This window comes from Ranitomeya variabilis, chromosome 4 (assembly GCF_051348905.1).
Source record: "Ranitomeya variabilis isolate aRanVar5 chromosome 4, aRanVar5.hap1, whole genome shotgun sequence".
Classification (NCBI taxonomy): domain Eukaryota; kingdom Metazoa; phylum Chordata; class Amphibia; order Anura; family Dendrobatidae; genus Ranitomeya; species Ranitomeya variabilis.
The window spans coordinates 624,766,345-624,789,599 of NC_135235.1; the positions used below are offsets into that span (position 1 = coordinate 624,766,345).

General features: G+C 44.0%; 1 protein-coding gene across 1 annotated transcript in view; it reads left to right on the forward strand.

Moving 5' to 3' along the window:
• USP43 (ubiquitin specific peptidase 43) overlaps positions 1-22,924 on the forward strand; it is a 43,740-nt gene extending 20,816 nt beyond the window's left edge. Inside the window, exons 3-15 of the mRNA XM_077253559.1 lie at positions 3,422-3,519; positions 3,852-3,944; positions 4,724-4,859; positions 6,398-6,545; positions 6,643-6,799; positions 15,711-15,822; positions 15,910-16,013; positions 16,431-16,508; positions 19,538-19,664; positions 19,811-20,159; positions 20,272-20,430; positions 20,704-20,859; positions 20,948-22,924. Of these exons, the coding sequence (XP_077109674.1) occupies positions 3,422-3,519; positions 3,852-3,944; positions 4,724-4,859; positions 6,398-6,545; positions 6,643-6,799; positions 15,711-15,822; positions 15,910-16,013; positions 16,431-16,508; positions 19,538-19,664; positions 19,811-20,159; positions 20,272-20,430; positions 20,704-20,859; positions 20,948-21,960 (2,730 nt within the window). The 3' untranslated portion in view covers positions 21,961-22,924. The remainder of the gene's footprint in view (positions 1-3,421; positions 3,520-3,851; positions 3,945-4,723; positions 4,860-6,397; positions 6,546-6,642; positions 6,800-15,710; positions 15,823-15,909; positions 16,014-16,430; positions 16,509-19,537; positions 19,665-19,810; positions 20,160-20,271; positions 20,431-20,703; positions 20,860-20,947) is intronic.
• The last annotated feature ends 331 nt before the right edge of the window (positions 22,925-23,255 follow it).

Genomic DNA, 23,255 nt, shown 5'->3' on the forward strand with positions numbered 1-23,255 from the left:
TAGGGGCAGTATTATAGTAGTTATATTCTTGTACATAGGGGCAGTATTATAGTAGTTATATTCTTGTACATAGAGGGCAGTATTATAGTAGTTATATTCTTGTACATAGGAGCAGTATTATAGTAGTTATATTCTTGTACATAGAGGGCAGCATTATATTAGTTATATTCTTGTACATAGGAGCAGTATTATAGTAGTTATATTCTTGTACATAGGAGCAGTATTATAGTAGTTATATTCTTGTACATAGGGGGTAGTATTATAGTAGTAGAATGCTTGTATATACTGGGACAGTATTATAGTAGTTATATTCTTGGACATAGGGGCAGTATTATAGTAGTTATATTCTTGCACATAGGGGCAGTATTATAGTAGTTATTTTCTTGTATATACTGGGGCAGTATTATAGGGTCTTTTTTCTATCCTTCTCATCCGGACCCGGCCAGCATCTATGGCATCGGTTTACCTCCTGATGAACCGCAGAGTGCGGGGAAACGCGTCGGGTTGTATCCGGATCAGATAAGTTTACTCCCAGCTTTATTCAGCATTTACCTCTTTTCACTGTGATATCCGTCATTGCGGTGTTTTTTCTTCAGCGGACCGTGTTGGGATGCCCCCAGATATTGTGGTATCAAAATCGAGAAGGGCATTCATATGATATGGGTTGCTATTGTGGAAAATGATATGGGTCGCTATTGTGGAAATTTATATTGCATTATATTTACCAGTGTTGGGGAGAGTGCATGTATCTCTGTTGTTGGGAGTATTATCAAAGTTTTGATTCCGGATATTTATTGCCGCTAGATTTTTTATATATATATATTTTTTTGCTATACAATATCCCTGCTGCATTAGGTCCACCGAGCGTGTTTATCTGAAAGACTCTCTTCATCCCTATTCTTTTTACATATTGTTTTCCAACCTTATTGCAAGGGTTGTGATAGGGAAGATAGGGATAGACCACGGTGAGTGGGGACGCCAAATCGCTCTTTAGGGTGCCAACCTCCACAGGTAGGTAGGCTATCAGTTAGGCCTATTGCAGGGAGTTGTAGGCAAATTTGGTGGTCATTTATACATGGTATTTACCTGTTTTTGTCTACACTGGGTAGGTGATTCTTTTAAATATTTAATTAAAATTTAGTTTTATTGGGAGTTTATGTTCACTAGATTTAATTTAATTCCCTTATATATTAATTTCTGTTTATGATAGTTATATTCTTGGACATAGGAGCAGTATTATAGTAGTAATGTTCTTGCACATAGGGGTAGTATTATAGTAGTTATTTTCTTGTATATACTGGGGCAGTTTTATAGTAGTTATTTTTGTACATAGGGACAGTATTATAGTAGTTATATTCTTGTACATAGGAGCAGTATTATAGTAGTTATATTCTTGTCCGTAGGGACAGTATTATAGTAGTTATATTCTTATTAGTGATGAGCGAATATACTCATTACTCAAGATTTCCCGAGCACGCTCGGGTGTCCTCCGAGTGTTTTTTAGTGCTCGGAGTTTTAGTTTTTATCGCTGCAGCTGAATGATTTACATCTGTTAGCCAGCATAAGTACATGTGGAGGTTGCCTGGTTGCTAGTGAATCCCCACATGTACTTAAGCTGGCTAACAGAAGTAAATCATTCAGCTGCGGCAATAAAAACTAAAACTCCGAGCACTAAAAAACACTCGGAGGACACCCGAGCGTGCTCGGGAAATCTTGAGTAACGAGTATATTCGCTCATCACTAATTCTTATACATAGGAGCAGTATTATAGTAGTTATATTCTTGTACATAGAGGGCAGTATTATAGTAGTTATATTCTTGTACATAGGAGCAGTATTATAGTAGTTATATTCATGTACATAGGGGCAGTATTATAGTAGTTATATTCTTGTACATAGGAGCAGTATTATAGTAGTTATATTCTTGTACATAAGGGCAGTATTATAGTAGTTATATTCTTGTACATAGGAGCAGTATTATAGTAGTTATATTCTTGTACATAGAGGCAGTATTATAGTAGTTATATTCTTGTACATAGAGGGCAGTATTATAGTAGTTATATTCTTGTACACAGGGAACAGTATTATAGTAGCTATATTCCTGTACATAAGGGCAGTATTATAGTAGTTATATTTTTGTACATAAGGGCAGTATTATAGTAGTTATATTCTTGTACATAGGAGCAGTATTATAGTAGCTATATCCTTGTACATAAGGGCAGTATTATAGTAGTTATATTCTTGTACATAAGGGCAGTATTATAGTAGTTATATTCTTGTACACAGTGGCCGTATTATAGTAGTTATATTCTTGTATATAGGGACAGTATTATAGTAGTTATATTCTTATACATAGGAGCAGTATTATAGCAGCTATATTCTTGTACATAGGAGCAGTACTATAGTAGTAGTTATTAATAATAATAATAATAATAATAATAATATTAATATTATTATTTATATAGCACCATTGATTCCATGGTGCTGTACAAGAGAACGGGTTACATACAAATTATAGATATCACTTACAGTAAGCAAACTAACAATTACAGACTGATACAGAGGGCAGAGGACCCTGCCCTTGTGGACTTATATTCTACAGGATGGTGGGGAAGGAGACAATAGGTTGAGGGTTGCAGGAGCTCTGGTGTTGGTGAGGTGGTAGCTCCGTTAGTGATGAGGAGGCAGCGGGGTCAGTGCAGGCTGTAGGCTTTCCTGAAGAGGTGGGTTTTCAAGTTCCGTCTGAAGGATCCGAATGTGGTTGATAATTGGACGCGTTGGGGCAAAGAATTCCAGAGGATTGGGGATATTCGAGAGAAGACTTGGAGGCGATTGGGTGAGGAGCGAATAAGTGTGGAGGAGAGGAGGTCATGGGAGGACCGGAGATTACGTGAGGGAAGATATCGGGAGATTAGGTCAGATATCTATGGAGGAGACAGGTTACGGATGGCTATAGTTATAGTCTTGTACATAAGAGGCAGTATTATAGCTGTCATATTATTGTACATAGGGGTAGTATTATAGTAGTTATATTCTTATATATAGGGGTCCTGTATTATAGTAATTATATTCTTGTACATAGGGGCAGTATTATGGTAGTTATATTCTTGTACATAGGGGCAGTATTATAGTAGTTCTATTCTTGTACATAGGGGCAGTATTATAGTAGTTATATTCTTGTACATAGGGGCAATATTATAGTAGTTATATTCTTGTGCATAGGGGCAGTATTATGGTAGTTGTATTCTTGCACATAAGAACATTATTATAGGTATTATAATATGAGTATTATAGGAGTTATATTCTTAACCACAGAGGTGCAGCATTAAACTACTATATTGTCCTTTGCTGTGCAATTATAGAATATAGTTATATAATTATTTTGTATAGTATTGTGCTGACTATTTGCTCTTCTTCTACAGCCTCCAGGTTCTGATCATGGCTCGGTTGGCTCCGCACCCTCCTCACCAATAGATATAGGACAGAGTTTTGTACAAGAGCATTTTCAAGCACAATACAGGTATAGTGGAGGGTGTAAGATATAAATAGGAAAAGCAGTCATTGCTAACAAAAATGTATTTTTTGGTTTTATTGCTTTGCAAACCTCTTTATTCAGTTTTGAAAATAATTATATAGATTATGATGTAATTTAGTGACCACATATTTTTTGCTGCCCAAAAGCGGGATAATGGCCTTCCCTCCCAGTGGTTAAGGAGCTGACACCACTGTAATTATCACTAGACTCCTCGCCAGTTTCCATATTGTCTATATATAGAATTAGCTTCTTCCTATTATTGTCTACGTGACTTCTCTTCTGCTCCCAGGTCAGGTATAAATGTTTTATCCTTTCAGATCTTCCCTCACCTGTCCGCACTGCCACAAACAGAGTGACACTTTCGACCCCTTCCTCTGTGTTTCCTTGCCCATTCCTTTACGACAGACAAGGTAAGTAAATTATCCCCCCAAAATAAAAATATATAACTCATTTTATTATTTTTCATGTGGAAAAGTGAAATTATAATAAAATATTGCAGTTACCATATTGTCCACTAGATGTCAGAACCACCCACACACTGAAAACAGCCATATCTCTTTACAACCTGCTGCAAAACTTGATGTATGAGAGCCTCATGCAATCCAAAATGCATTATATAGAAGTATGAAGCAACAAAAGGAACAAAGCATTGAGGCTTCGCTTGGTGGATCTACGGCGAGTGGGTGGGCGGTCTGTAATTAGTTCAGTAATATGAAATTATACATTACGCAGTGAGGGAACGCATCGAATAATTACAGTTTGCCGCTTCCCATAAATATCACTGACTCCCACACTCTCTTGTCTGCGTCTTGATAAGAAGCAGGAAAGGAGAGGAAGGGGTTAAGCTGCCTCTGACTATGAGCTGGCGGAGATGTGTTATTACATGGATTACTGGGAATTGGCGCTTACTAATTACAGTAATTAAATGTCATTATTATTTACTTTTTTTTATACTTTACTCATTAAATGGTGGAATGTATTGGTTGCTTTTTTTGGGGGGGGGCTATATTTTCGCTTCTTTTTTTAAAAAATTACATAGCGATTGAGAAAAATTGGTTGAAACGACTCAACTCGTATAACCCAGTTTTTCTAAAGTAATGAATAGTTATGCTTTCAGAATTCTGGGAAAGATGGATGATTAAAAGTATGTTTCTCCCACCCCTAATTTTTTGTTTTTGTTGTTTTCTAGAGCTCTGAATGTTATTTTAGTTTTCCAATCGAAGCAGCAGCGGTTCCTGCGTGTAGGCCTGGCGGTGCCGTTGTTTGGCACCATTGCATCTCTGCGTCAGATGGTGGCCGATCTGGGCAAAGTTCCTTCCGATCAGGTATTGTTTTGTGGTTGCATAAGTCTGGTATTCAATAGATGACTGTTTTGATTGCTGGGACCCACTGAACGGGGCTCCGAAATGCCCAGGTGGAATGGAGCAATAGCCACCCATGCACACATCATCTATGGGTCTTCTGGAGATAGCGGCGTGCAGTCATATAATCCATCTCCGATAGTCCCATAGAATGGAGAGGTGGTGCGCATTTCAGATTCCCATTTTTGGGATCCGTGGGGGTCCCAAAAGATGACCCCCACAGTGACATTTATGTGTTTTAATAATGTGAACAAGACCTTTGACTTGATCTTGACAATGTATCTGGGGATGGTGGGGGAGTCACCTAGTCTAAGGTCAAGGCCAGTTAGGGCATACTACTCGCATGCCCTATGAGGTTCCTGTAGAAATTTCTATTCAAGCGTATTAAATTAAAGTAGTAAAAAACGAAAGTGAAAGACCAACTCCCCCCCCCCCTCAAAAATAAATAAATATATATATTGGATAAAAAATATAGGAGATAAAAATGTAAAATTAAAGAGGACCTGTCATTTGCTTTAAAAAAATGTAGTTATATACCTTGTAAAAATCCCGGAGTTCCCGAGATTCTGCAGCTTTTTTCCATTTTGTGCTACGTCGCTCCATTTCAGAGATTTTCACATTTAGTGCTTTTAAAGCGCAGTATGTGAAATCTCTTTTTGAAACAGTACATTTGTTCAAAGTCTTCTCTAGGGTAGGTATGCTTAAACCCCTTCCAGTGCCAATCACAGCTTGATAACATGTGAGACTGGTACAGCTGCTGAGCTATGATAGGCAGCATCTGGGAAGGTTGACACGCCCCCAGCGAAGACTCTGAAGAACTTCAAGCAGAGATTTCACAGACTGCGGTCCAAAAGGAATAAATGTTAATATCTCTGCAATGGAGCCACGCAGCGGAAAAAGGAAAAAAAAGGCAGGATCAGGGGAGCTCAGGGATTTTTACAGTTATCTCAAAGTTTTTGAGCAAGTGAAAGGTCCTTCTTAAAGACCAAAGAAAAATTCATTATTAAAATAATATTTTTTAAATTAATGTATAATTAAAGACCAACACACAAAAAAAATACATAAAATAAAAAAAATCATAAAAAACTTACCGTAAATTAAAAATAAAATACATAAAATAAATCACAGTTAAAGACCACCCCCCCCCCCACCACCCAAGGGTAAAAAGGTAATCATCACAACTTGTAATACAAATATTTAAAATTATTTTACTTCAGTGATGAATATCATACAAACAAAAGTGGATTTTTTTTCAGTTGGTTTTGCACAAATTAAAACTATATAAAAATGAAGAGTGAATTTATACTTATCTCAAAATGTTGCAGGTTGGAATTATATCCTTGCAGTCTACAAACATCACTGTGTTGAATCAAAAACTAAAAGAAAAATTGTTGTTAGCACTAAATATCAAGGTGAAAAATAGACAAAATGGGTGTTCCTTAAAGACAAAAGGGATTAAAATTAAAAAAAAGTATTTATTCTTTCTACCCGCTCGTCTGCAGGTGATCCTGGTGGAGCTCCAGTCCAGCGGCTTCCAGCGATCCTTCTCTGATGATGAAGACCTGAACACCATTGCTGAAGGAGACCCCCTGTACGCCATCCAGGCCCCTCCACCCTTACATAAACTATCAGCTACAAGTAGGAGTTCAGGTGAGTTTAGGATTAAAAGGCAACGCCACTGCAAGAGGCTCTCACATCACAAGGAATAAACCAACAACTGGAGGGAACTCATTCTTTCTTCTTGCAGGTTACCCTCACAGTCTCCCTTCTTCCCCCCGCTGCTTCGATCAAGATGCACCAAAGTTACCAGGAAGTGGTTCTGTCTCCTCCGAGGTCTTGTCTTCAAGTTCTAAACTTCTGTTACTTCTGTGCAATTTGGAAAGTGGTAATCAGCAGGCGGTGAGGTACATTTGCATCATTTAAAGGGACAGCCTATTTGGGGGAGGTTGAGTTTAGTCACTGTGTACATACATTACATTACTTCCCCTGTACTGATTCTGAGTTACATCCTGTATTATACCCCAGAGCTGCACTCACTATTCTGCTGGTGCAGTCACTGTGTACATACATTACATTACTTATCCTGTCCTGATCCTGAGTTACATCCTGTATTATACCACAGAGCAGTACTCACTATTCTGCTGGTGCAGTCACTGTGTACATACATTACATTACTTACCCTGTACTGAACCTGAGTTACATCCTGTATTATACTCCAGAGCTGCACTCACTATTCTGCTGGTGCAGTCACTGTGTACATACATTACATTACTTATCCTGTACTGATCCTGCGTTACATCCTGTATTATACTCCAGAGCTGCACTCACTATTGTGCTGGTGCTGTCACTGAGGACATACATTACATTACTGATCCTGTACAGATCCTGCGTTACATCCTGTATTATTCTCCAGAGCTGCACTCACTATTCTTTTGGTGCAGTCACTGTGTACATACATTACATCACTTTTCCTGTCCTGATCCTGAGTTACACCCTGTATTATACCACAGAGCTGCACTCACTATTCTACTGGTGCAGTCACTGTGTACATACGTTACTTATCCTGTACTGATCCGGAGTTACATCCTGTAGATCTTTTATTATAAAAATGAAAAACATAACAACAATAATAGCAGAAAACATAACAAAAATATTAGCCAGAAAATAATCAGTATACTGAACACTGGTCCAGCCGCTCATTCTCTCCTCTCACACATATTATACAGTATATACAGAACAATAACTTCAGGTCCGGTCACCAAACAAAATAATAATAACAAATAAAATAAACAATGGAAAACAAAGACTATATACAGGAACTTTTTTTTTTTTTTTTTTTTTTTTTTTTAGTTTTAAATAAAATAACTACAAATTAAACAAATATATACAATACTACAAGCTATCCTCCATTCCCAACCCCCCGCACTGACCTGAGAGCTGGTCCTGCGTCTCATGCCTCAGTCCATGTCCAACGTCCATAGGCCAGATCAGGCAGTGCCAGTTTTTCCCCCAAACAACCCGGTGTCCCATAGTCCCACAAGATAATCCCACCTCCCCACTTTTCCCACCACCCAACCTAACACCTACACCCAAATCTATATCCCCATATACAATATATACATTATATACAGCAGCACACACCACAATAATTACAAAACACGAAGCCCAAGTTCGGCGCCTGCAGCCCTACATCACTGTATAATGATCAAACAAAACAAAAATCTACAGTGTCAGCAGCAGCCCACCACCAGGAAAGGAGATGACCAGACTAGGGCACACTAAAAGAAAAGCCCCTCCAGAGGAGCGCGGCCCTCCGTGCGCCCAGTCGCCCATACTCCAGAGAGCGCACCTTCACCAGGTCACCGAGTATGGTCCTAAACACATCGTCCACTGGGAGGATTTTTCGTTGCGTCGATACTAAGCACCGTGCGTTCCACGTGTGATACCTAACCACTGCGCTAACTAGAAATAAGGTGCAGCGGTCCCGACCACCCAGGTCTCCGAATGCTCCATAGGCCCATTCCGCATAGGAGAGACCGGCCAGCCGAGACCAGCCAATGAAGGCGCCCACCCTGTTGTACACCTCTGTGTTGAAGGGACAATGAAGCAGGAAGTGGTCCATGCTTTCCAGCAAGGTACCACAATGCTCCCGAGGACAATTCCTGTCCTCAGAGCTCCTACACTTCAGATTGTCCCTCACACACAGTTTCCCATGGAAGCAGCGCCAAGCCAAGTCCCAAAACTTCGAGGGGATCCTGATAGAATTCAAAAGATGCAAACCCACCCCAAGATCCCGACTTGGGCAGTCCCTGAGCGCCAGAGGCCTCTGGAAATGGGTCAACAGAACCCTACTGTCAAGTAGTTTCCTTGGCAGAGTCCTGATCTCCCACATTCCCAGACCCCACCGACGAATTACCTTCAGAACCAAGGTAGCGTAAGCCGGAAGATGTCCATGCGGTGTGCGAAGATCCTTCACTTGCCCTCCTGTCTCCCATTCCTGGAAGAAAGGCTGAAACCATCCCCTACAGGAGAATACCCACGGAGGAGCCCTCTCTTTCCAGAGGTTTGCGATATTGATCTTAATGAAGGTATCCACAAGGAATACCACAGGGTTGACCATACCCAACCCTCCTAGTCTCCTCGTACGGTAAGTAACCTCCCTCTTGACCAGGTTCAGTCTATTCCCCCATAACAGTTGGAAGAACAAACTGTAGACCCGAGTCCAGAGAGATTCCGGCAAGATGCACACACTGCCCAGATAAATCAGTAAAGGGAGCAGGTAAGTTTTGCTCAGGTTTACCCTTTCCCTTAGGGTCAAAGACCAACCCTTCCATTGGTTCACCTTCTGAGTGGCGATCTCTAGCCTGCTGTCCCAATTTTGTTTGGGGTAATCCCCCTGGCCAAATTCGATGCCAAGGACTTTTGCAGAGACTTTGGGTCCTGGAAGGGTGTCCGGGAGATCAAAACCAGGATCTCCTCCTCCCAGCCAGAGACTCTCACACTTATCCCGGTTGATCTTGGACCCGGATGCCTCCGAGTAGCGATCTACCTCTGACATCAGCCACCCTGCCTCCTCGTGAGAGGAAGCAAACACAGTGACATCATCGGCATACGCCACCACCCTCAGAGTGGCTTCCGGTGCTGCCTGATCCATCCCGATCCCGGCCAACGGTCCACGCTCCACCCTCCTAAGAAGAGGGTCAATCGCAAACACGTACAGCAGCGGGCTCAAGGGACAACCCTGGCGAACACCGGACCCAACCTCAAAAGAGCTACCAATCCAACCATTCACAAGCGTGAAACTCTCTGCCCCACTGTACAAGGTCTTAAGCCAATCAACAAACCCCCCCGGCAGGCCATATCTCAGAAGGACGGACCAGAGGTACTCGTGATTAACCCGATCAAACGCTTTTGCCTGGTCCAGTGACAGCATGTACCCCTTCCAGTGACCAGCCCTACCCTGCTCCACTGCCTCTCGGACACAGAGCACAGCACTAAATGTGCTGCGGCCTGGAACAGAGCAATGCTGGGCCCCCGAAAGGAGTCGGGGTGCAAATTTCACCAGCCGATTAAACAGCACCTTTGCTAGAACCTTCCTGTCTGCATTGAGAAGCGCTATGGGACGCCAATTCTCAATGCAAGACGGGTCCTTACCCTTTGACAAGATGATCAGAGCAGACCTCCTCATTGACTTCGGCAGAGTGCCCGAGGAAAGACACTCATTGAATACCTCAGTCAAGAGGGGAACCAAAACGTCCTTAAAGGTCTTATAGAATTCAGATGTTAAGCCATCTGGACCAGGCGATTTTTTGGGAGCAAGCCCTTCAATCGCCAACTGAACTTCCTCTTCCCTGATCATTTCTGTCAAAACGTCAAGAGAGGGGTCTACCCCTGATTCGGGGACAGCTTCTGCCAGGAAAGCCGACATCTCATCCCAATCAAGATCCCTCTTCCCCAAGAGGTGCGAGTAGAAGGATCTGACAACCTCCAGGATCCCTGATCTGGATCGCCTCAGGGACCCCGTAGTGTCGACCAGTCCTGTAACCACTTTACTATTCACTGACATCTTGCAGTTTCTGTAAGGGTCGGGCGAGCGGTACTTCCCGTAATCCCTCTCAAAAACCAAAGATGCGTGTCTATCGTACTGACACCTCATAAGCAAAGATTTCACTCTGGAGATCTCCTCGCGGCTACCTCCAGTTGAGACAAGATGCTCGAGTTTCCTCCTCAGACCCTGATACAGGCGGTACCTGCTCAGACTCCTGAGGCTCGAGAGCTGGCGGAAAAATCTCGCCACCCTTTCCTTGAACATCTCCCACCACTCTGACCTACTACTACAAAGATCCAGTAAGGGTACCTGGCTCTGAAGAAAATCCTCAAAGGACTGTCTTATCTCCGCTTCTTCCAAGAGAGACGAATTGAGCCTCCAAAAGCCTCTTCCCATCCGGAGGGTCTCTGTAACATTCAGAGAAAACAAAATTAAACAGTGGTCGGAGAACTCCACCTCAACAACAGACACTGCTGAAGAGACAGCTTCCTCCTTTAAATAAAACCTATCTATTCTGGACCTACAGTTACCTCTATGATAGGTGAACCCCTCGTGGCCTGGGGTGTGCCGAATGTGGACATCCACCAGGCGAGCCTCACTAGCTATACTATTAAGGGCGACGCTATCATAAGTCAGCTTGTCTCTGGAACCTCCTCTATCTCGGGGCCTCGTGACAGCATTGAAGTCCCCTCCAAAGACAACCTGCCGACTTGTAAAAAGGTAGGGCTTGATCCTCATAAAGAGACACTTCCGGTCCCACTTAGATTGGGGACCATAGATGTTAATGAGCCGGAGCTCTTGTCCCTTCATGAGGACATCTAAGATCAGGCACCTCCCCATTTCTAACTCAATAACCCGTCGGCATTCCACCGGTGCGGTAAAAAGGACCGCCTCTCCGCTATACGGCTCGGCCGCAAGAGACCAATAGGAGGGCCCGAGTCTCCACTCCCTCTTAGCTTTAAACACATCTGCCATGTTTGGCAGCCTGGTCTCTTGCAAAAAGAAAATGTCAGCTTCAACCCGGCTGAGAAAATCAAAGGCCGCAAATCTAGCTGTATTTGACTTTATGCTGGCGACATTAATGGACGCCAGCGTCAACGGAGTGGGTTCCGCCATCATTGGTGATTGAGTTAGATGGCTTTCTTTTTCCCACTCCCCTTATCCTCTGCCTCAGAGGAGGAATCCTTCCCCCTCTTTAATGACATGGAGGTATCCATTTCCACGCGTTTTTTTATTTTTTTCGTCCTCGTCTCCGGACTCTGGGCCAGTCCCTCCCTCCAAGGATCTTACGTTCCCAGAAGGAGGAGACTCGGCGCCCCCTGTGAGCCCCGCCGAAGCCAGAACCTCACCCTCAGCTTCCTCCTCAGAGGAAGAGATGTTTTCAAGGGCTTGGAACCGGTTAGAAAGACCAACCAGAGGGGAGTCGGTTTTTCCTTCCTTAGGTACCTTGGTCAGAGTGAGAGAAGATTTTTTATCTCCCTTCTTTCTCTTCTTTTTGGTGCCGAGCTTACGCTTGTCCTCTAGCCACTGCCTATTATCCTCATCCATACTTTCATAATGGGAGGACTCTAAGGCAGTGGCACTCTCCTCCCTGTGGATCCTCCTGACCTCCTCATCCAACTCATCATCCCTTGGGGCCTCAGCAGCAAGACTGGCATCCAGGACAGGGGCCGCCCCAGTAGCCCGAGGCTCGCCCAGCTCCCTATCCTGTCTGCGCTTGTCTAGACGCCTTAGCTGGGCAGGCGTCTTTTTATTGCTTTTCTTCCTTGGCCCCTCAGCTCCCTCACCCTTGCTAGTCCCTTCCCCAGCAGAATCAGCCTCACGGCTTTCTCCCACCGGGGTCACGACTGCGTTAGCGAAGGAGCGAGGACAACGGCTGAATGGGTGACCTAACTCACCACACAGGTGGCACCTAATCTCCACACAAGATGCAGCAAGATGGCCGACATCCCCACACAATGCACACTTCTGCACAGTGCAGTTTGCGCTGAAGTGTGTGGGGTCGCCGCACTTGTGACAGAGCTTCGGTTGCCCCTGGTAGAAGACCAGGATACGATCCCTACCCAGGAAGGCAGATGATGGTATGTGGGCAACCGTACCACCTGAACGCTTAAGTTTTACCATAAACGTCCAGGCCCCTGACCAGATACCAAACTCGTCACGGTTTTTCTTTGGCATCTCCACTACCTCTCCATACCGGCCAAGCCACGTCATGATGTCATAACAAGAAAGCGACTCGTTACATGTCATCACGGTCACTTTCTTGACTTGATTTTGGCGAGACACCGCCTGAACGGCAAAGTCTCGCCAGCCGGGCTCATTTTTTGCCAACTCATAGTTCGACCAGAAAAGTTCAAGCCCCTCCGGCCGAACAAAGCTGACATCAAACTCAGGTGTGGAATAGGGATGTATCAAGGCGTAGATGTCAATCACCTTGAAGCCCATCCTCAGCAGGAGCTCCACAACCTTCGACCTTGGAGGACATGCATCACTGCCCCTCCACCGAAGACGGACCACATTCCTACGCACACTACCCGGCCCGGCTGTTGGGAGGGACCACACTGTATCCCCCCCTCTTTGCTCTCGGAAGGCCCCGAGGCCATGCCTCTCTATCCAGAAGGATAGATCAACCTCTCGACCCTCTACCATTAGTGATCTCTCTCCCTTCTTTAGAGCCTCCAGGAGACGCCGTTGCAACATGCCGTCCCCAGAGCCCAGAGACGAGGAGGACGCCCTATTTCCCCCGGAGGTGACAGCGGCATAACTCCTGACAGGTGCTGCCACCACCGGGGGGGCAACCGGACCAGTGACCACATCCACACCAACAGTATCACCATTACCCACCTCCATAACCTCCTCACCCTCCACCAAACCAGCAACCACACCACTAGACAAAGAGTTTTCCTCATCCATACCCACCACCACATTCACTCCTGCTGGACCAGTGACAACAGGGGGTGACATTTTGGCCTCCGCATCATCAGGCACAAGGGGCTGAGTCTCCTCCACAGAACTGGAGGTGACCTCACCCCTGGTTTTATGTGTGCCCTCCGCATCATCAGTTGATATTTTCCGCTGCTTCATGGTTGCTACCAGGCGCCGCTGATCTTTCGCTGTTGTGAGGCACCGCTGATCCTTAGCATCAGGATCTTGTTGACCAGCGGCGCCAACACAGAACAGGACTTTGGTGGGAGGACCGGAACGCCCAGCCCCGGTAACCCCCTCACACTGCCGCCGCTTCTCAACTAAGTGATCAGCGGCAACAGCATTCAGGGGCACCGAGGCTACCGGAGCTGCCCCTGACACCGGGCTGCTCCCCCACACCACACCACAGTATCGTGGCCTGATTTTTCGCCCGCCGCCGGGCCGCCCTCACTGTCCAGCCTCTCGGCTGATGCACCTGCTGCTACGTCCCCGCTACTACAAGCAGAAACGGAGCTCTGCGCCTCACTACATTGCTTTGTAGTCTCCCCGCGCCTTTGCACCGGATCCACAGCAGAACCCGGGCTGGGCTGGGCAACGGGGCTTATACAGCGAGCTGACCCTGCAGCCGACTCAGGGGGTACAGGGAGGGGGGCATATACATAGCTTACCGCTTCCTGCAGCTTAGGTTTGATCTTCTTCACCTTTTTTTTCCGGCCCCCAGGTGCCTCCTCTGGCAAATCATCACCAAGATGGAAGTTCTGAAGGCACACTGGGGACTCCAGGAGCTTGATCTCTGCCATTAGCGCCCCTCCCTGGCCGATGTCACTGTCCTCCCCAGAGCCAGCAGAACTGCGACGAGATGTCATTGTCGCCTGTCCAGCAGGGAGCTCGCTGCACGTGGCCTGTGAGTGACTAAGCAGGCTGCCAGGTGGGGCTTTCTGCTGGTCATCATCCTCCTCCTCATCATCATCCACCTGGCACTCAGGCTGCAGCCCCATCTGCCTTTGCTCTCTGTTATCAGCCATTTCTCTGAATCGATCTTCATTAATAAGCTTTTCCTTAAATGGTCCATTTTTTTCTCTGATGAAAGCTTTTCTGACTTTAAGCTCATTGATGTCAACTTTCAGTCTCCTTACCTCCGCCTGGAGCTGATTCTTCCTCGGTTTGGAGGAACCTGCAGCTTTGTTTCTTGTGCAGCGCAGCTCCTCTCGGAGCCTCGTGATGGTCTTGCTTGCGTCTTCATACTCACGGAGGTGGCTCATGACCCGGGAGGCATAGGTGGACACAGACTCCCGGGGGCTCTGCAGCGCCCAACCCTCTTCAGTGAGGTCGGCTTCACCTCCGTGAGCACTCAGCTTTCCTCCGGAAGGACCGATATCTTGCACGCTAGCAGGCTTCTCCTCCATGGAAGCCTTGCGGCTTCTCTGGGTCTCTGCAGACCTGGGGGGAGTAGGAGCCACATTGCTGCGACTCCTGGTGGAGCGTCTCACCCCCGAATCTTCTGATGTGCAGGCTGGTTGCTGGTTCCTTCTGCCCCCCGCCAGCCTGGTTCGGGAAGCAGAAGCCTGGGACTTGGCTCCTTCACTCATCCCAGGAAACCCACTCCCTCCCTGGGTAAGAGAGAGAGCAGGTCCCCGGGTGGAGAGGTGGTGGTTCTCAGGAGCTCAGGAGCACACAGCAGGTTCAGCAGCGACCGCACCCACAATCAGCACAGTGAGCAGCAGCTGAGCTGCACTCACTATTCTGCTGGTGCAGTCACTGTGTACATACATTACATTACTGATCCTGTACTGATCATGAGTTACATCCTGTATTATACTCCAGAGCTGCACTCACTATTCTGCTGGTGCAGTCACTGTGTACATACATTACATTACTTACCCTGTACTGATCCGGAGTTACATCCTGTATTATAATCCAGAGCTGCACTCACTATTCTGGTGCAGTCACTGTGTACATACATTACATTACTTATCCTGTACTGATCCTGAGTTACATCCTGCATTATGCTCCAGAGCTGCACTCACTATTCTGCTGGTGCAGTCACTGTGTACATACATTACATTACTTATCCTGTACTGATCCTGAGTTACCTCCTGTATTATACTCCAGAGCTGCACTCACTATTCTGCTGGTGCAGTCACTGTGTACATACATTACATTACTGATCCTGTACTGATCATGAGTTACATCCTGTATTATACTCCAGAGCTGCACTCACTATTCTGCTGTTTGTTTTTTTTATTGGAAACCGTTAGCAGGCAAGTTCCCATCATCTTGCTTGTATTGCTCACTGAGGCTCTTGCATAAGGAGGAGCTGATTTTTGTCTTGCTTTGGCCAGGTTTGGACCGCCGCTGATATTACAGGAGGACAGGGCAGTATCTTGGGATCAACTGCAGCAAACCATCATGGGAAAGATCCGATATTTGATGAGAAGCGAAGCAAACCCTCCAGTACGTATCTGCCTGCGGCTGAACACTGGATCTCTGGCTTCTGGCTGTCACCTTTATAGAGATATTATCTCTTTTCTCTCTCTATAGAGCGCAGGAGTGATTTTTAGTATCCGAGTGGTGGGGGCGCCAGTGAGCAGCTGTTATTTGTCAGCTAAGGATGCCCGACCCCTACAACACCCATCTGTGAGCAGGTTAGTTGCTCTCCTGTTATAAGACCTAAAGCGTGATTGAGCCCCATATGCCAAAAATGAGGCACTGAGAAGACGTAGAGTTCCCCCAAATGACCCGGGGCCAATCGCGCCATCTAATCTTTTAAGATAATATTGTAGGAGATATTGGATAGTTCTGGGGCTGAAAGGGTTATCTGTGACCTGTCTGCTCTGTGACTGCCACCTACTGGCTGGTTTGGCTATTGCACAAATTTTGCAATGTGAACTATTGAGAAGGTTGTGCAGCCAAGAGCCTCCATGATTACAGCTGTATACCGGGTCGGGAGGGGGAATATTAGTAATAGGTATTGGTGAGCATGCGCCTGTATGTAGCATTGCTGACTGTGTGAACATGGCCATCGCTGGTGTGCCCATCACCTCTTCTTGTTATTATGAAAGGGCTCTGCAACTCTGCGGGGCTGGAGGACCACCCCATGTGAAGCTAGCGATAGAGTGGGAACCCAGAAGCAAAGATAGGTAAGTAAAATAAATAATACAGATACATACACACATATGTACACCTGTAGATAGGCAAACTTACACAGGCAGGAGTGGGACGAGCTACCTTGGTGCCATATGGGCTTTCAACTCCTTGGCTTATTCATGAACACAAACATGAAATCATACATATATAAAACAAACATGAAATCATACATACACTCACCGGCCACTTTATTAGGTACACCTGTCCAACTTCTTGTTAACACTTAATTTCTAATCAGCCAATCACATGGCGGCAACTCAGTGCATTTAGGCATGTAGACATGGTCAAGACAATCTCCTGCAGTTCAAACCGAGCATCAGTATGGGGAAGAAAGGTGATTTGAGTGCCTTTGAACGTGGCATGGTTGTTGGTGCCAGAAGGGCTGGTCTGAGTATTTCAGAAACTGCTGATCTACTGGGATTTTCACGCACAACCATCTCTAGGGTTTACAGAGAATGGTCCGAAAAAGAAAAAAAATCCAGTGAGCGGCAGTTCTGTGGGCGGAAATGCCTTGTTGATGCCAGAGGTCAGAGGAGAATGGGCAGACTGGTTCGAGCTGATAGAAAGGCAACAGTGACTCAAATCGCCACCCGTTACAACCAAGGTAGGCCTAAGAGCATCTCTGAACGCACAGTGCGTCGAACTTTGAGGCAGATGGGCTACAGCAGCAGAAGACCACACCGGGTACCACTCCTTTCAGCTAAGAACAGGAAACTGAGGCTACAATTTGTACAAGCTCATCGAAATTGGACAGTAGAAGATTGGAAAAACGTTGCTTGGTCTGATGAGTCTCGATTTCTGCTGCGACATTCGGATGGTAGGGTCAGAATTTGGCGTAAACAACATGAAAGCATGGATCCATCCTGCCTTGTATGGAGCATCTTTGGGATGTGCAGCCGACAAATCTGCGGCAACTGTGTGATGCCATCATGTCAATATGGACCAAAATCTCTGAGGAATGCTTCCAGCACCTTGTTGAATCTATGCCACGAAGAATTGAGGCAGTTCTGAAGGCAAAAGGGGGTCCAACCCGTTACTAGCATGGTGTACCTAATAAAGTGGCCGGTGAGTGTATATACAAACAAACATGAAATCATTCATATATACAAACAAACATGAAATCATACATATATACATACATACAAACATGGACTCATGCATGCATGCATGCATGCATGCATGCATGCATGCATACATACATACATAGAAACGTGGACTCGTACATGCATACAAACATGGACTCCTACATATATACAAACAAGCATGGACTCATACATACATACATACATACATACATACAAGCAAACATGGTCTCATACATACAAACAAACGTGGTCACATACATACATAGATACAAGCAAACAAGGTCTCATACATACAAGCAAACATGGTCTCATACATACATGCAAACATGGACTAATACATATATACAAACATGGACTCATGCATGCATACAAACAAACATGGACTTATACATACATTCAAACATGCATACATACAAACATGGACTCACGCATACATACATGCACTCATACATACATATATACATACATACATACATACATACATGCATACATGCATGGAATCATACATACATACATTCATATACACACCTGCAATCCACTTACATTGTTTTACGTATTTTTTTTATTATTATTTAATTATATTTAGTGTAAGTTTGCATTTTACAACAAAATAAACTCTGCAAAAATGATATAGCTCCATCATTAAAGTACCTACACGTGCGTATACATACACACACCGTACATTCATACATATACACATATATATTCACACATATGTAATACATACCCACTGAATGTTAATATACACACTTTAAACATTCATAAACACATATATTCACACACTCTATATTCATACATATATGCACATACATACATACATTCACACACATGTACACACACCCACTGTACAGCACTATACACACGCTGAACTTTCATAAACTCACACACATTTACACACACTGTACGTTGATACTTTTACATTTATAAACACAGAATGTGCATACTTATACATAACCGCATAATGTATATACACCCCCACGGTACTTTCATACACACAATGTGTAAACATATATGCACATGTATATTCATACTTACACACTTCTACATACAGTTTAATACATATGTTTCCATATGCAATGTACATTCATGTGCACGCGCTATACATTTATACACTATAAACATTAACACACCTATACATTCACACAATTTCTGAACCTTGATATACAGTATATGTACATGCATATATAGACTCTTTCCATTCATAAATGCATAGTGTACTTTCATACATACACACTGTACATTTGTACATATATGCTCCTACACTACATCTATGCACAAATATAAACTCACTAATGTACATTAATACACACTGTATAGTCATACATATATGGACACACTGTAGTCGTACAGACTCCTATACATAGATACACACACTGCACATTCATACATTTAGATTCATATGAAAACTGTACATTCATACGTACAATGCACATCATAAATATACCCATGTACTACATTCATACACACACTGTACATATAATATTCATGCAATGTAGTCATACATACGAATACACACACACATCCATACACCCAGTGAACATTAATACATACACACAATGTACAATCACAATTACATACACAAATATACATACAGTACATTCATACACTGTACATTTATACATGCACATATACATTCACACATACTGCACATTCATACATACACGCACGCTTTCACACACTCCCATACATACACTATACATTCATACTGACACACTTCTGTAAATACACACATGATTTATATTACATACATAAACTATACATTCATACATACACACATACTGTATATTCAAATAGATACGTACATCTGCATTCTTACAAACATACATGCGTATACATTTTTAGACACACACTCATACATTCATGCCATACATACGCCCTATACATGGCCTATAGTGTTGGCATAATTTGACTTATTCCATTTTATGACTCTCTTGAAGATTGTTTGGGAGTATCCAGGAAGAAGTGGTTCAGGATGATGAATCTGTACGGAGCCAACAACTGGACCACCAGCAGCAGATCTGCACCTTGGACGAGTGCTTTCAGCTGTATACGAAGGAAGAACAGGTAAGGGGCAGCCCATAGGTGTCTAATAATGCAGAGCAGCCATGTGCTAGAATCTGATTGCTATTGGTTGACACAAATATGAACATACGTAAAATATAATACAATTTCTGTAACTGGTGTCACATGTTTACCTCTTTCCTCCACAGTTGGCTCCAGATGATGCCTGGAGGTGCCCCCACTGTAAGATTCTGCAGCAGGGTACAGTGAAACTGAGCCTATGGACTCTGCCCGATATCCTCATCATTCATCTTAAGAGATTCCGGCAGGTTGGTGGCCGCAGGAACAAGTTGTCTACTCTAGTCAGGTTCCCCTTGGCAGGAATGGACATGGCACCACATGTGGTTAAGAGGGGCCAGGGACACAAACGCCCTTTAGGACAGTGGTCATCATGGAAGCAGCCTCCATGCCAACTAGAGAATGGGCACCTGGATGTGTTGTACGATTTGTATGCAGTGTGTAACCACCATGGAAGCTTACAAGGAGGACACTACACAGGTGGGTCACAAAGCCATCCCGATGTTTTGAAAATGACTTTGAGGTGTACACTGGCACCTAGGGTAAAGATAAGACTACTCTGGCTATATCCAAATATCCTTTGTGCCTTTAGCCTACTGCAGGAACTCTTTGGATGCCCGATGGTACAGCTATGATGACAATAATGTAGAACATGTTCTTGAGGATGATGTCTGCACCCGGGGGGCCTATCTCCTCTTCTATCAAAAGAGGAATGCCATTCCAGTTTGGTCTGCTAGCAGCTCGGTTAAAGGTATGGTCAGTTGTGTTATGTTCTCCATGATGATCAGTAGGACTTTTTCATGGCTTGGCTGGGAGGAAGAAGGGTGTTGTTTTTGGCTGGTTGGTCTTTTTTTGTGCTGTCAACTACATGAGGTGAGATAGTATGGGTTATGGCTTTCGTGATATGTAGAACCTCAATCATATTTCCACATTGGTGATGTTGGAGAACTTCACTATTTGGTAAGTTCTTAGTTAAGAGTCTTATCCTAAAATGAGATGTACTAATTTTTGGCTGTAACTGCAGGATCCACAAGCTCGACCATGTCTGATCACTGGGTCCTAAGACTAAATGGAAGCAAGAGAGAAAGCCTAGTATCTTGGGCAACCACAAACTGCATACCAGTGCCAAAAATACCAGACTCTCCCATCTTTCTAGAAACAGAGAAGAACATGGAGAAAGGTATGTACATTGCCTTGCAGATAAGTCTGGGTAGATTCATAGTTGACTTGATCAAGTTTCTAAAATGTTCCATCTCAATTTTTTATAGGGTCAAAGTCTTTTGTCCGAGGAGCAAAGGGTCGAAGTGCAAGTATGAGGGTTTCATCGGTTTCTAAAATTAAGTTGAGCATCAGTAAGGCAATGCCTCTCCGGTGGTCATTTGGATCAAAGGACAAAGCGAAGCCTGAAACTCGTGAGCTTGTGGAATACTTGGAGTCGGGAAGACGACCGAAGTACACTAATGAGCCCATTGTGCCCGTGATGACTAAACCAGAAAAGTCATCCAATGGAATTCCTCCTAATCTTACCCAATCAGCTAGCCACAGTGCCAATGGAACCAGATCTCCAAGTGGACAGTCCAGAGTACTGTCATCATCTTCAAAGACAGATACTTTGAGGGGTAAGCCAAAAGAGAGACTGGCCCACCAGGACAGTACTGTGCAGGCTGAAAAGGGAGATGTGTCCACACAGTCCCAAAGCAAAGATAGCACCTCAAACAGTAATGGACTCATGGGTATAAATTGCTCAGCCTCAAATAATGCCGTTAAAGTCAAAGCTTCTTCAGGTCAAAAGGGGGAAATTAACCAAAGACACCATACAAAAGTTGGAGATCACCGATTAGACAAGACTAAACTCTCTGACGTTGAATCAGAAGGGAAATCAACCAAGATGAGGACAAATTTACAAAGGAAAGAGCCTAGGTGGCAGACTGGTTCTGAGACCCCTACCCCATCTGAGCTACATAACAGTATCTCACGGACTTCTCTATCTAATGGGGTTGTGGTTGATGATGGAAGGACTAGTGGTACGTTGCCACGGAGGCAGAGGGAGGATAATAAATCTAAAATGGACATCAGACGAGCGCATAGTTCATCTAACGTCCAGACGAAAGCAGAATGGACTATGAAGAGGTCGGCTACTCTGTATAGAAATGGAAGCGCGCCACATCAACCCACCAGACAGATGGCCGCTGAGAAGACATCTTCAAGTACTTTACAAAGAATGAAATATCAAACTTCCTCCCTAGGAAGGAAGAAAACTGTGCCTGAGTCCAGCTTCTAATGACTCTGTACATGCCTTATGGACCTCCTGACCAAAAAATGGGTGGCCCTGTGTTCAGCTCAAAATTTTGATTGTATAGGAAGATCTTCATAATATTCAATGAAAACACCTTTTATCCTTCGTAATTTTTCAAAAGTGCCAAAAGCAGATAAAGGTGGGTCCGATCTTCTAGCAGAAAATCTATGATAATCGAGCAGGGCGTCCATGGTTTATGTCTACCTTTCAGAATAGGCGCAGACTTCTTCCTATTTTTTCATGGCACTGTTATAGTGGTATAAAGCAAAACCCTAGGAGACCTGCTAGTTTGTTCCTTGAGACGGAGGGTCCAACCCAAAAAACTATCACGTTAGAGTCCCATTAGTGACTTGAGGTTGAGTCCATCATGGAGCCCCTGTGTCTCCTTTCCATTGGGTGAAACAGCTGTCAGTGGGATTCTTCAGCCTTATTGGGCTTCCTGATTGTTTGAGAACAAATTATGTATTACTTGATTGTCTAAAAAGCCTCTTTGGCAAATAGAGTGGCACCTCTGAAATTGACATCGGGAATAAGTACGTTTTTGGGACTGTCCCATGTACACTTGCATCTCCTAACTCTACACCCCTATAGCTGTTTGTTTTTGGCTAACCGTGCAGAAGTTTTATCTCATTTGTAGGAAAGTTGTTCCAAAAACCAGATGAGACCTCCCACGTTTGGTTAGGGGTTCACCAAAAACGCCGCTCTTTTCTAACCCGTAATATGAAGGACTTTGAATCACAAGTGCAATAATACACCGTAGTCATTGGCTCAGTGCACAGAATGACTGCCGCCCTTTGGGGTGCAAATACGTAATGAAGTAATTTTGTGTGAAAAATCGAAATACAAAAAATTTTAAATTTTTTATTTTGGAAAACTATTAGAACGTTTCTTAGGGTGCGCAATGTACATACCGGATATTATACTGATGTAATTATTGTATTTTATGGAGAAAAAAAAGATAAAGATGTTATTAAAGGAGTGTGTGTTTGTGTATATATACGCAAATTTATATATATAACGTACATCTATACACACTCCCCTATTTGTGATTTGGTCCTTGAAAGCAGCATTCTTGGTCTTGTGGCATCCAAGATGGGACTGTCAATTTTTATTCAGCTTCTTTATACAGTGTGTCCGTAAAGTCATGGTGCACTTTTGACCATGACTTTATGGACACACTGTATTAAAATATATCCTCTGTTTGTTTGGAGTAACTTTATTTTAACCTTTGAAATGGTCATTCCCACCTTCATAAATGGATATTGCCAGATACTGCTTGT